Raw genomic sequence first — 13170 nt, forward strand, 5'->3', positions numbered from 1 at the left:
ATTTTTTAAAGTAAGTCAGGGTCGGGTGATTGTACCACTCAGTATAAAATGACATGATACTGTATTACCAGGTTGAACTGCAATGATACAGAATTTTGTTGCACTGCATGTTAGGGGGAAATACATTTCAATTGCACAGAAGGAATGAAGAGACTGCCACATATATTTAGTTGAACTATTCTATTCGGTCGGCAACCAGCAGCTGGTGTGATGTGACGCACTGTGCGCTACAACCACAATAATCTTTAGAACAGCCAACCGGTCTAACCAACCGGTGACTCGGTGCTTTCTTCAGCAATATGGCTCCATTTACAAACATTGTTCTCAAACTCTGGCTCCTTGTCTTAGGTAAGCATTCACTCCTACCCCGGTTGACAGTTATTCTAGTTGTAGTCAGATAATTTGAATGTCATGTTCCTACTTGTTGTGACTTTATGTCCCAGGGCCTGCTGTCGGTCTGAAAGTGATCCAGTCTCCTTTAGCTCTGTCCCTCCTGAGAGGACAGACAGTTCGGATCAACTGCACCGTGGTACCCGAAGAGGAGCGGCTGGATTCGGTGAGATATTATTGGTTTAGGACAAGAGACAACAAATCTAGGAATTTCCTCAATAACTCTCGTGTGTCTGTATCTGAGGGCTCGCTTATCATCCGGGAGGTGACTGTGGACGATTCCGACACTTACCACTGCCTGATTCTGAGAGAGGAGCCTCGGCCCTGGAGAGAATTTACAGGAGAGGGAACAGAACTGAACATCCAAGGTAATTAGATGAACCAATACTGAAACAGTTCAATGTATGGGGCAAAGGAATCAGAACTCGCTCCACACACATATCTAATCTGGGACTGACATGCTCTGTGCACTGGGGGCTGGACTGAATACACCAGCGTTTAACTTTAATTCCACAATATCCATTAAACAGCAGGGACTTTCATACAGTTTAAAAAAACACTTGGTTTGAAGAAAAACATCCAAAAGACAAAATTATAGAATGCTGATACTAATACTAACAACGGAATATAATTTATATAACAAGCGAATTGCAAATAACGACACTGATTTGGTGAAATAAGTATTGTCATTTTATTTCAATGTTCTTGACGATATTGGTCCAAAAAAAAACAAAGGGAATTTGTACCCGAGCGAAACTTATTGTAAAGTCACGGATATTATTCAGGCTCGTTTTCCATTCTGTTCCGTGTTGTTGGATTTTATTATATATAAACCTAGTGATTTGTATATTGAGACATAATCTAATCAAATTGATTCTTCAGTTTCTCATTTAGTTTCAAATATGAACCAGTTTAAATCTTTTTTGTACAGTTGCACTCTCTATAAGGTCGGGCAGCATCTGTCGATTCTCTCTCCACAGCTGCTGCCCGTCCTGCTGAGTATTTCCAGCATTTTCTGTTTTGATTCCAGATTTCCAGCATCCGCTGTATTTTGATTTGTCTCTCTATATATTTGCTTTAACTCAGATTGATATAACTTGTGATTTTTTTAATGTTTATTTAGCGAAACCTGAAGTCTATCTCTCTGCGGATCCCGAGAATGAAGTTGCTGGGATTCAGTCTCTGACTTGTGTGGCGGCGGGATTTTTCCCAAGAGCTCTGAACATTTCTTGGATTGTAGCGGGAGATGTCTCCTATCACATAGAACCGGACTCTCCGACAGTAAACAGTGACGGCACCTACAACCTGAGCTCCCGGCTGTGGATTACAGACACTCACTGGGACCCGGGAACCGCTGTCACCTGTCAGGTTCAGCACCTTACACTGGAAGGGTCAGTGAGGAAAAGTTTCAGTCCCAGCGGAGGTAAGTTGTTGACAAAGGGAATAAATCCCACAGCCCGCTGCTCCCAGTTACTGTTAATATAGGGAGGTAAAAATAGTAATTTTATGCAACCACGCGTAAAAGGCGACTCATTAATCGGGATAGAATTACAAAAGGTAACGCGATGTGCACACCGGAGATAATTGGTCTTATTTTTTTAACGCGTAGCAATAAACAAATTGCACGCTGCAATAAATTAAATTGATACAATACAGACGCTGTGTTTTATTGCTAAATATTACAGATAATGATGGTATGTCGAGAAGGCGGGTGAATTGAGATAGGCAACATTAACCAACTAGACTGAAACACAAAACAGCTGGAAATGCACAGCATCTGGGACCAGAGCTATTCATCTCAAACATTGACTGGTCTTTTTTCGTTACCGATGCGAACTGACCTGCCATGTATTTCCAACATTTCTTTTTACTGATGCCGACTAGGTAGATTCGCTTCTAGTAACTATGTTTTACAGCAGAGAATAACTCAAATAAACACAAAAATGGAATGCAAGCAGCAGCGAGTTTAAAACACGGAGCTGTTTCAGGGCTGCTTTATAAACCGTCCACTGTGGAATCGGTTTTAACTCCCGAGTTCTGGTTTGACACGGACAGACTCGATAAAATATGATTAAAAAGCAGTCATTAAATGTCCTTTGTGTATCTGAAAAGTTCTACATTATTGAATGAATTTAATTTATTCTGGCTTCATAAATCGACAGAGGAAAAGTCGCCGGGAACCAGAATAGGCAAAGTTTAAACAGCACAAAACAAGACCGTTTATGCCCCAGAGCCGCTGCACTGCTCACTCGGACTTACCTTGATTTCCATATTTGAAAAGGAAGAATGTAGAAGGAAAGGGTGGGGGGAGGACAGGGAATTGAGATAAAGTTAGGTAAAAGCTAGCACGGACATATAAGCAGTGGGCCGAATGGTCTCCCCCTTGTGCTGTCATTTCTATGATTCCGATTAACAACCATTTGCCATTGAACCAGTTGACAGAATTCTCAATTTAAGTAGCAGCGGTGAATAAAATGCAGACATTTGCAATGTGGTGTTTATGTCCTGCAAAAAAAAGCGCCCAATATTACCAGATATGCCTTCCGCCAAGTCTCCACCTATTGATTCTGTTATAATACCAGCTGTATACAGGCAAAAATAACAGAAAATGCTGGAAACACTCAGTAGGTCAGGCAACATCCGTGGAGAGAGAAACAGAGTTAACGTTTCAGGTCTGTGACCCTTCTTCAGAACTGGAAAAAGCTGGAGATGTAACAGATGTATGGGTCACAGACCTGAAACGTTGACTCTGTTTCTCTCTCCACGGATGCTGCCTGGCCTGCTGAGTATTTCCAGCATTTTCTGTTATACCAGCTTCATTGTTTGGTTAAATTACAAAGCATGTTAAAATTTTAGATTCTAAGGAGAGTATGATCAAGTAAAAGCCACTGTGTCCATTCAGTTCATCCCTTCACACCTCAGGCCATTAAGAGGCTCTGTATCTCATTTCTATCCCTGCTTATTGAAGCTCAATTAGGAATAATATTTAAATCCCCAATCTCGACATTTTTTTTACAAGTACCCTCTTCTTTAAGTTAACATATACAAATGAAACAGCGAGAAAACAGATTTAAAACATACAAAGATATCATTTAGCTGCTAGCAGGGTTGAGAGCTATGGTTATACAGCCCGCTTTAAGCGCTTGAGAGGGTGGGTACTGGGCGATGGTATGGGCGCATTGGATTTGTACGTCTGCAGGAAACTTTTCATCATAATCTTGGACAACAATGAATTATTACTGACTTGAGAATATTCTATAATTGGGAGTGCAGCGGTCTGCCTTAGGCTGCCAGTGTTTGGTTGATGCAAAGTGGGCTTTTTGGGTGCACATCAATACAGAAGTGGCATTATAACTCAGAAGACTGCAGAATGCACTAAAGTCGTTGGGTATAAGATTTCCTCTTGGAGGCTACCTCGCAATGGTTTCTGTTTCCAAAGTGTGCAGTATAAATCCAGTCTTAATTTTTTAATTTAATATTTTCTGCTGTCATTAGCATACCTGCTAGACCAGAAAACTAACTAAAGCTGACCAACTGCTTCAGAAAAGCTCACATAGCCCAAGAAAAGCTGGTAGCTCAATAATAGCCCTCAATACAGGCCTCTCCACACATGGAGTTAGACTGAGAGTGTAGTGGGATATGGGCTTGCCATAACAATCTGCAGATACAAACACACAGCAACAGTGGTGATTTAGAAATGACTAAAGATGGATGCGAATGCTGAAGGCATGAGATTTATTTTCAACAAAAACAACTTGCATTTATATAGCACCTTTAACATAGTAAAACATCCCAAGGCACCTCACAGGAGCTATTATCAAACAGCATTTGACACCGAGCCATATTAAAAAAATCAAATGAAATTCATCACCTCACCAATCTCATCCCTATTTTATTTCCAAACTCAGGCAATTCTGTAACTGAGGTCATCTGTATTCTCAAATAAAGTTAGTTGGTGCATTCACACCAGGGAACATCACGTTATCTCAGAAAGGCAGCTGCAACCACTCTTTAAGAAAAAAAGCCTTCATATGAAACAACAATAGGGCATGCCCCTAATAGTTCCTTTGTGGAAAACAAAAGTTTGAAAAGCTGTATTTTAGCAGCTTATTTGTTATATATAACTTCTTTGGGAGTAAACATTAAATACACACACCTATAAATGTGACTCTCAGAAACCAGCAGTTCATTTCCAATTGTTCACCTCAAATTTGCAACCACAAAACAATGAGAGAAAGTAGCATCTGATTGATTCCAGTTCTATCCTCCAACCAGTTCAGTCCTGATAGGCTCCAGTTCCAACTTTCAAATGATCTGATTGATTATACTGACAATCTCCAATGAACCTGAAAAAAAAGTTGAAATTTCTTGTGAAACACTGACAAACTGGCAGGTTGAAATATTAACTGTCAGCTTGAAACACTGACGGCTGTCATGTATGCACTGATGCGAATCAAAAATAGTGCAAGTATACACGGACAACTTGCTTATTATTATCTGACCAGGGCAACATTACAGTTGGATATAGCCAAAGGTATGGGATGAGGGGATGGGAAGGAGAAATAATGCATAAACATTGTAAAGTAGTTCTGCAAATAGCCGGCATAATTTGAGCAGGGAGTTGAGGTTAAGCTGCCACTTCAAGCCTGCACAACTGCTGTAGCAGCGGTGGAGGAGAGGGTTCAGTAAGGTGATGGCAGAGCATTGGTATTGTGCACTCAAGTTACATGGATAATTTGCTCCTTATTATCTGACCATGGTAAATTTATTACTGATTTATTACTGTTAGTTTCGATTAGCTATGGAAAAGGACAGGGAGCAATCTAGAGTAAAAATACTTCATTGGAGGAGGGCCAATTTCAGTGGGTTGAGAACGGATCTGGCCCGGGTAAATTGGAATCAATGATTGGCAGGCAAAACTGTAATCGATCAATGGGCTGCCTTTAAAGAGGAGATGGTTCGGTACAGTTGAGGTACATTCCCACGAGGGGGAAATGTAGGGCAACCAAAGCCAGAGCTCCCTGGAAGATTAATCAGAAAAAGGGGCCGTATGACAGCTGTCAAGTTGAGAATACAAGTGAGAACCAGGCTGAATATAAAAATTTCAGAGGGGAAGTGGAAAAGGAAATAAGAGGGGCAAAAAGAGAATATGAGAATAGACTGGCAGCTAACATAAAAGGGAATCTAAAAGTCTTCTATAGGCATATAAATAGTAAATGAATAGTAAGAGGGGTGGGGCTGATTAGGGACCAAAAAGGAGGCCTACGCATGGAGGCAGAGGGCATGGCTGAGGTACTAAATAAATATTTTGCATCTGTCTTTAACAAGGAAGAAGATGCTGCCAAAGTCATAGTGAAGAGGAGATAGTTGAGATACTGGATGGGATAAAAATTGATAAAGAGGAGGTACTGGAAAGGTTGGCTGTACTTAAAGTGGATAAATTACCAGGACCGGATGGGATGCATCCTAGGATGCTGAGGGAAGTAAAGGTGGAAATTGCGGAGATACTGGCCATAATCTTCCAATCCTCCTTAAAAATGGGGGTGGTGCCAGAGGACTGGAGAATTGCAAATGCCACCGTCTTTTTCAGAAAAGGGTGTAAGAATAAACCCAGCAACTACAGACCAGTCAGTTTAACCTCGGTAGTGGGGAAGCTTTTAGAAACGATAATCTGGGACAAAATTGGCAGTCACTTCGACAAGTGTGGATTAATTAAGGAAAGCCAGCATGGATTTGTTAAAGGCAAATTGTGTTTAACTAACTTGATCGAGTCTTTTGGTGAGGTAACAGAGAGGGTTGATGAGGGCAATGCGGTTGACGTGGCGTACATGGACTTCCAAAAGGTGTTTGATAAAGTGCCACATAATAGGCTTGCCAGCAAAGTTGAAGCCCATGGAATAAAAAGGACAGTGGCAGCATGGATATGAAATTGGCTAAGTGACAGGAAACAGAGAGTAGGAGTGAATGATTGTTTTTTGAACTATAGTGGTGTTCCCCAGGGGTCGGTACTAGGACCACTGCTTTTCTTGATATATATTAATGACTTGGACTTGGGTGTACACGGCACAATTTCAAAATTTGCAGATGACACAAAACTTGGAAGTATAGTGAACAGTGAAGAGGATAGTGATAGACTTCAAGAGGACATAGACAGGCTGGTGGAACGGGCGGATGAAATTTAATGCAGAAAAGTGCAAAGTGATACATTTTGGTAGGAAGAATGAGGAGAGACAATATAAACTAAAGGGTACAATTCTAAAGGAGATGCATGAACAGAGAGAACTGGAGGTATATGTGCACAAATGATTGAAGGTGGCAGGGCAGGTTGAGAAAGTGGTTAAAAAAGCATACAGGATCCTGGGCTTCATAAATAGAGGCATAGGGTACAGAAGCAAGGAAATTATGGTAAACCTTTAAAGAACACAGGTTCGGCCTCAACTGGAGTATTGTGTCCAATTCTGGCCACCGCACTTTAGGAAGGAGATGAAGGCCTTAGAGAAGGTGCAGAAAAGATTTACAAAAATAGTTCCAGGGATGAGAGACTTCAGTTACGTGGATAGACTGGAGAAGCTGGGGTTGTTCTCCTTAGAGCAGAGAAGTTTGAGAGGAGATTTGATGGAGGTGTTCAAAATCATGAGGGGTCTAGACAGCATAGATAGAGGAGAAACTGTTCCCAAATGGGGGAAGGGTCAAGGACCAGCGAACACAGGTTTAAGGCGATTGGCAGAAGAACCAAAGGCAACATGAGGAAAAACTTTTTATGCAGTGAGTGGTTAGGATCTGCAATGCACTTCCTGAAAGGGTGGTGGAGGCAGATTCAACCATTCCTTTCAAAAGGGATTTGGATAAGTACTTGAAGGAAAAAAAATGCAGGGCTATGGGGAAAGGGCGGGGGAGTGGGACTAGCTGAAGTGCTCTTGCAGAGAGCCGGCATGGGCTCGACAGGCCGAATGGCCTCCTTCTCTGCTGTAACCATTCTATGATTCTATCATGAAGTGTTAGGGAATGGAAGCACAGCTGGCTGTTTTAGCTTTTAAAGTTATTTTTGAATATACAGTTATTTGGTACAAAGTAAAAATATCACGAGAACATTTCTTAGGGTGCAGTAATTTTGCAATGATGCAAAGTGATTTTGGATGTTGTTCAATTAAAAGTGGTAACATAACTCAGGAAGTTACTCAGCACATTAAAACAGTGAGGTGTGAGATCCCTGCAGACGGTGATAACATTCCTCATGAATAATAAGAATATTACCATAGAGACTTAGGACTCCATGGCGGATTGGGCTTTCTCCTCCAACCAATAAAAGACTGCTACATTTCTTTGAGGATTATTAGTAGAAATAGGATAATGCATGATTATGTAATATTACTATTTCTACAAATGGAAGTATTCTTGACATCTATCCTCAATGCAGTTCCTGCTGGGTGAATCCTATTGGTATAGTTCACAAGAACAAGTCAACTCAAAAACTCAGAAATGACAGATGTTAAATATATTTCTGATTCAATATACGGTTTAAATAATATACGAAGATGTATATTTAAAAGTGTTGCATGTAATGTAATATATATCACTTATGTTTGTAATTAATTGCAACTAATTGTTTTGATTCACATTTCAATTGTAATTTTGAAGGTTTTCCCAAGTACTACTATTACTTCAGCCTGCTGAGTCTTATCCTCATTGTACTATTTTGCCTCTGGATCATTAAGAGTCAGTGCAGTAAACTGAGGAATGGAAAAGGTAATCAGATACAATGTACATTTTATTTTGTAACTGAACTAAACATACCAAAAGTGAAAATTGTATTTAAATTGTATGCAGAAGAAATAATTCCAACAAAAATAATGTAAAAAATGAAAACCAATTTCATATCCCATCTAAAATTCACTTTTTGGTAAGAACATATTAACATAACCTGTAAAATTAATATAGCTAAGCTAAGGGAACTGTACATAGGTTTATATGTTTTTTTAACATAGCTAACTATAAATATCTTTGCATCCAAATATCCTAACATAGTTTTCATGTGTAAATGAAGCCTCAGATGTAAGGTAAAAATGGGAATGGTGATACTCACTAGTATCTAAAAGTTATAGGGCTAGATTTTCAGTATAGACAGTTTTGGGGCGCTAACCTTAGCGCCCGCCCGAAGTTAGCGCCCGCCCCAAAGTAGCGCCCCGTTGCCGGAAATTCAGTGGCTTCGCCCTAAGAGGTTGGTGGAGCGCTAAAAGAGGCGTTCCACTACTATCTTTAGGCGCTAAGCCGGCGGTGCAGAGCACAACACCCGAGCGCGGGCGCAGCGCACGGCAGACACTCTGGTGCCAGTGAGCTCTTAAAGGGGAAGGGTGTTATTCTCAAAGGCAGAGTCTGGGGGGGGAAACAGGAGGGGGAGGGGGAGGGGGAGGAGGTGGTGGTGGTGGCCGGAAACATAAATACACCGTTCACAACAACACACTGGATCCTTCCACACAACACATGCAGACTGCCTGTTATAGTGCAGGAGGGGTGCCCTTTAATTTGCGCTCCCCAGGGTGTGTAGCGTTCCATTTTACAAACGCTCTGGACGCCAGCCGCACAATGGGGCGGTCCGACTGAAGTTTGGATTCAGGGCGGCCAAAGGGTGTTGCACGAGGATGTGACGTCATTTTCTGCGCGCGCATCCGGGCGGCCGCTAAACTTTGCGCCGGCGCTAACGGGCAACTTAATTTGGGGCGGGGCGCAAACTGCGCTGCACCCAGGCGCTACACGCATAGCGCCCGAAAATCACTTCTCTTAAGGCGCTAACTGCTGGCGCAAGCAACTGAAAATCTAGCCCATAGACTCTTTTTATTGTTGTTTCTCGCTGCATACACCACTATACTATATGTTACACTAAGACATTTCTAATATTCATGATATTTTTATATAGATTCATCGATCCATGACAAAAATATTGATGATCAAATAATGGGAAAAGGGGTGAATGAATCAGTAAATGCTGTAAGTATATTGTTTTGATATTTTTCCTACACTGCATGCACCTGCACTGTGCTGAACTGAATACATTATAAAGTATCGTCAGCTCATTTAAATAAATTGTCAGCTCTGTTGGACATGATGCACTGGGAACACAAAGGCGGCAGAATATCTAGTGCCAGTGGGGTGGATATTATTAAGCATTGCCTGGAGGAAGTGCAGCGAGGAAAATTGGGTGGGGAGGATCACATCACTGCTATGGGGCCTGCCCAATTTTCCTTCCAGCATTAGTTGGTACTAGCCTGGAGCTTGCAAAACCGTCCTGTAATATCCATCCTGACTTTTTCTATGTACTCAGAGCCCACAACCTCAAGGGTCAACTTCTCCTGGAGACTTAAAGGTTTAATATTGAGAGGAGCTCCACCAGTTTTGTGCCAGTTCCGTCTCTTATGGGCGCCTTTTTCCTGTAAACAGATACAAATGATAAAGTGTTGGGAGTCTGAAAAGTGCACACGTTGCCCCCATGCATCCAAACCTATGCACAACTCAATGCATTTGCAGCATGCACATCAATGGTGATGGAAGCTACATTAGTGGGCAACATCAGCTGTGTGAAAGTGTGTGAAAGAGGCTGAAGATTCGCATGTGTCCACATTCCAGATGCAACTGGTTGAAATAAAAGTCTTTGTTCCAGGTATGCCGTACCAATATACTTGATGTAGTTAAATGCAACAACTTTTACCTTGGGAAACTTCCTCAAGGTGGATTTTTTTTCCCATCTGGACAACAGACCTAGACCTATACATGGGAAGGTGGCATTAAATCATTGTGACCTCCTCCCAGGCAAACCAGACAGCCAAGTTTTGTGCCCCTCTTTCCCAAAAAGAGCAGCCCTTTATTGTTGCACCTCTTCCAGAAAAGCTCTGCAAGGCTGAGTCAAAAAAGTTGGTTGTCTTTTCACTTGGCCCAGGCCTGCTTCCAAATAAAGCAATCTTTGACCTCATTTCAACAAGTTTCAGTGGGCAAAGATAACCTACTCCTAATGCTGCAGCACTCCTTAAAATAACATTGGCAGCAGATTCTTATGAACTATTGCTGTGCTGGGTATACCGTTCCCAGCATTAGCTCACTCCCTGCACAGGGATCAATGAATAATTATGTGGATAAGCAGACCTCGAAATGTTGCAGGTCTATTCCATGTTCCTTCGTTGTGAGCTGTGCTCACAGCATCCAGTCTGGGCTGCAATTAGCTGAGACAGGAAAATCCACCCTTAAGTTACAAGCTTTCCAGGGTGAGGTTGTCCAAGGACTACTGATATTAGCAATATACTTGGGAACATTAATACACTTTTTTTGTAAATTCTCCAAATTGCTGATATTTTGGGACCAATTCTGAAGTAACACTAAAGCCTACTGGCCTTTTATACAGTGTTTTGTTAATCTGGGGAAATACCAAGGGTGGGGGTTTGGTGATGGGATAGGGTGCCTATTTCTCTATAACTACCATTTGTTTAGTTCTAAATCTTTTGGCCCTTTGTCAGAATATGATAGCATTGTAAAGATTGCTAGCCAACACCAACTGAAATAATAATTTTCTGAAATAATAATAAACTATGAAAGTGATGATACTAGGATTTTGCATTGGATCTCAGTCTTGTTAACGAATTATTCCAGGAGGTAAAATGATGAATTGCAGTCCTCAAAAAATGTCTGTGTCTTTTTATTTGGCTACCTCATCTGCTTCAGATGAGTGATAATGTTGTTAGTGGATCCTCACTTGCCACAATGGTACATGTGGTTTATGTAATTCACATTTAATGGGCTATTTTATTTTAAACTGCTGCTGAAGTTTTGTCATTTTAAAATCAATTTTCGCTCTTCTACTCCTGAAGGCATTCACTGGAGTATGGTTCCACAGTCCCAGCAGCTGTCACGTACGTTGCCCAGATGGCTTTTCTTCAGGTGTTAGTCTATGCAGTGAACATTAGCAGGTTGTTTGACCAGAGGGGGGCATTGTGGCAAGCGGGTGCACATACATACACTCACGCACATACTTTTCAGCAGGAGTCACTGGGAAGCATTCAGGAGTACAAACCTTCTTCTATCCCTAGAATAGTAGCACCCAGGCCAACTGTACTGGCCCAGCTGCTGCCAGATAGAGATCAGGGAATCAGAACTGGAATCTTTTGGTCTGTATGGATTAATAAACACTGGGTGATGCTTTACCCAGTAGTCCATCACTGAATGCGTTACAGTAGAGAGTGATTGAGGTGGATTATGTCTCTGGCGCATATTGGGCAGGTGTTGACCTGCTTAAATACAACAGGTGGGCTGTCAGCACTAATCACGCTGCCTACAGGGAGCTCACTGCTTGGGAGGGCTGGAAATCCAGCCGAATGGCCTCCTTCTGTGCCGTTATGAATCAATAACTCTATGACTTCAACATCCCACAGTCCTTAAAGACGAGGTTCACTTTTCAAAGGTAGTCTGTGTGAACAGTGCGTTACCGAGGCAGCATGACATCGGCCAGGGCCCCCTGATTCTCCAATACAGCCGTGGAGCTGCAAATGAGGAACAGGAAGGCGGTCTTCCTTACCAGTGATGGCCGCCAGGTGCCCCGGCCAATTAGCCAGCAACAGTGGAGAGAGCTGGCTGGGCATGTCAATCAATGATTTCAGTGAAATGAACATCAGGCAGGGTCGATAAAGGGCCTGTGATCCACCCTGTCAGACTACTGCCCAGGCAGTGAAGACAGAAAGCTACAGTTTAGTTGCTTCCCATTGGATGTTTGCTATAGGAGGTGGGTATTTGACATTTCCATGTAGCTTTGCATCATACAACAGGAAGACAGCATTTACGCTAAATCAAGGTCAGGCCAAAAATGTAATGCAAAATAATATGTCGTGCTTTTTAATGGTATAAGCGGGTGTGTTCTTATTGTTGTTTGTTATTACTATGTTACAGGGTAATGTTTCTTTCAGCAGTGAAACTCTGCATTATGCATCTGTTCATGTCAACGCTCCTCTAAAGAGGAAGCAAAAGCAGAAATTGAAAAGATTAGAGCAGGACCAGGCAACTGAATACGCTGTTTTAAAGGTCAAAGATAAAAAGAATCCATTTGGTGAAGAATCGCTACATTACTCCACCGTCACCATTTGTCCCACATCAAGCAGAACACAAACTGCTAACTACAATGCAACCACGTATATTTCACTTAAGCTTTAAACATTTGATATATTTATTTGGGTGACCTTAAACTCTGATGTGATCGAACAACAAAAGTGATTTTTGTGAAGTACAGCTTTGCAGCTACAAATATATAAACAAATGTAATATTAAAGTGGCTCCAATGTCTCAAAATGGACTTTGACAGTCATTGCTCCTTTAAACCAAACTCAAATAAGGTATTGATGGTTGAAATGCTTAGGGTACAAGGTGATGTTTACCAGATTCATTGAACATTTATATGCTTCATTTACTATCTTTTACAATTCGTTAAATTCTACTAATAAATAGTTTGATGATTTAATAAAGTTTATTACATTTTCCTTCCTTTTTCGTTTGACTGCATTTTGCGTATTTTTCATAGCTTAAGTATAATCAAAAATAACATTGGTGTTTTTTTTGTTGAGCTTTCTGTCAAGGTAATTGATGTTTTAAATCAGACTGTGGGACAATTTTCACCTCTCGATTATCTCATTTGCGCTCAAAACTGGAACAATAGTGGGTGGAAAATAAAATAGCAGTTCATCTCACCCACTTATGCCTGTTTTTATAGCTGATCAGATTTTCGAGGTCACATCAATCCTGGCAGCCAGA

The 13170-nt window shown here is 41.4% G+C and overlaps 1 gene segment (V, D, J or C); it reads left to right on the forward strand.

Moving 5' to 3' along the window:
- The first annotated feature begins 299 nt into the window (after nt 1-299).
- LOC147107609 (signal-regulatory protein beta-1-like) lies at nt 300-12842 on the forward strand. The segment is given in 6 exon segments: nt 300-348; nt 444-758; nt 1514-1813; nt 8029-8136; nt 9305-9375; nt 12316-12842. Coding segments are annotated over 6 exon segments (1104 nt in total).
- Nucleotides 12843-13170: the final 328 nt, after the last annotated feature.

The sequence above is a fragment of the Somniosus microcephalus genome, chromosome 14 (assembly GCF_052327205.1).
Source record: "Somniosus microcephalus isolate GS21.2 chromosome 14, FLI_Smic_1.0, whole genome shotgun sequence".
Taxonomy (NCBI): domain Eukaryota; kingdom Metazoa; phylum Chordata; class Chondrichthyes; order Squaliformes; family Somniosidae; genus Somniosus; species Somniosus microcephalus.